This window comes from Antrostomus carolinensis, unplaced genomic scaffold, assembly GCF_000700745.2.
Source record: "Antrostomus carolinensis isolate BGI_N321 unplaced genomic scaffold, ASM70074v2 scaffold24989, whole genome shotgun sequence".
Taxonomy (NCBI): domain Eukaryota; kingdom Metazoa; phylum Chordata; class Aves; order Caprimulgiformes; family Caprimulgidae; genus Antrostomus; species Antrostomus carolinensis.
In genome coordinates, this window is record NW_010338404.1 from 1 (window position 1) to 1,009 (window position 1,009).

Sequence of the window (1,009 nt, forward strand, 5' to 3'; positions counted from 1 at the left end):
ATATTGTTTATTTATATTTATTTATATATTTATTATTTTGAATTAAATATTCAAAATATATCAAATGAATTTGAGCCTGGAAGTGCCTGTTGCCTAGAGACGCCTAATTTTAAAGAAGGGAAATTCAGTTCCTTTTTGTTGTGTTTGTGTCTGTCCACTTGTGAAGAGTTTCCTTTCACCTGTCTTGGCATGTTCTTTCTCCAGGCTTGAGCAATGAGAGCTGGTCGATTATGAAGAATATGGCCACAGAGCTTGGGATCATCCTGATCGGGTATTTCACCCTTGTCCCAGCCATCCAGGTGGGTACGACTGATCACTGTGGAGGCTCCCAAGCCTCTCACCCAGCTGCCTGGCTCACTGGTCACTAGTGATCACACACTGACGTGCAAACTCTGACCTGCTCCAGTTGCTGGTGACCCAGACACATGGGCTCCTGTGGACCATGGTCCCCATCCCAGTTGCTGGTGACCCTGCTTGTTGGCAGCACACACAGGCTCCTACAGCCTGTGCTCTGACTCCAGTTGCTGGCACTTGATTTATACTTGCTCCAGTCTCTCCAGCTGATTCTGTGCAATCCCAAAACGCAATCCCACTGCATCCTGTGATGTGTCCCCTACCCCCTTGGCATAGATCCCCTCAGTCTGCCACATGGTTTGGAGACCTTCTCTCGTGATGGCTGTCACCCAAAAACCATGGGGCTGATCACTTCGCTGTGGCAGTCCTGGGAGGAGCTGGAGCAGGAGCTCATTTCCCTCACAACCATCCATCCATCCTCCTTGTGTTTGTGAAAATGAGCTTCCTGTCACAGAACTTAACCCTGCCCGGTGCCTTTGCTGTGGGGACACCTCGTTCCAACCTTAAAGTGGCTTTTTGTGAGCTGGGTGATCCGTGATGGATGGAAGGAAAAACCAAAACCTTCTTGCAGAATATCTGCTTTGAGAATTAGGATGGACAGTCTGTGTGGGGATGGACAGGCTGTGTGGGGATGGACAGTCTGTGTGGGGATGGA

At 49.0% G+C, this 1,009-nt stretch overlaps 1 protein-coding gene across 1 annotated transcript in view; it reads left to right on the top strand.

Annotated features, from left to right (window-relative positions):
- Positions 1-204: 204 nt before the first annotated feature.
- Positions 205-1,009, top strand: part of SCAP (SREBF chaperone) — a gene marked incomplete at its 5' end in the record, with an annotated part of 13,582 nt that continues 12,777 nt past the window's right edge. The window contains one exon of the mRNA XM_029086880.1: positions 205-299. Coding sequence (XP_028942713.1) covers positions 205-299 — 95 coding nt within the window. The remainder of the gene's footprint in view (positions 300-1,009) is intronic.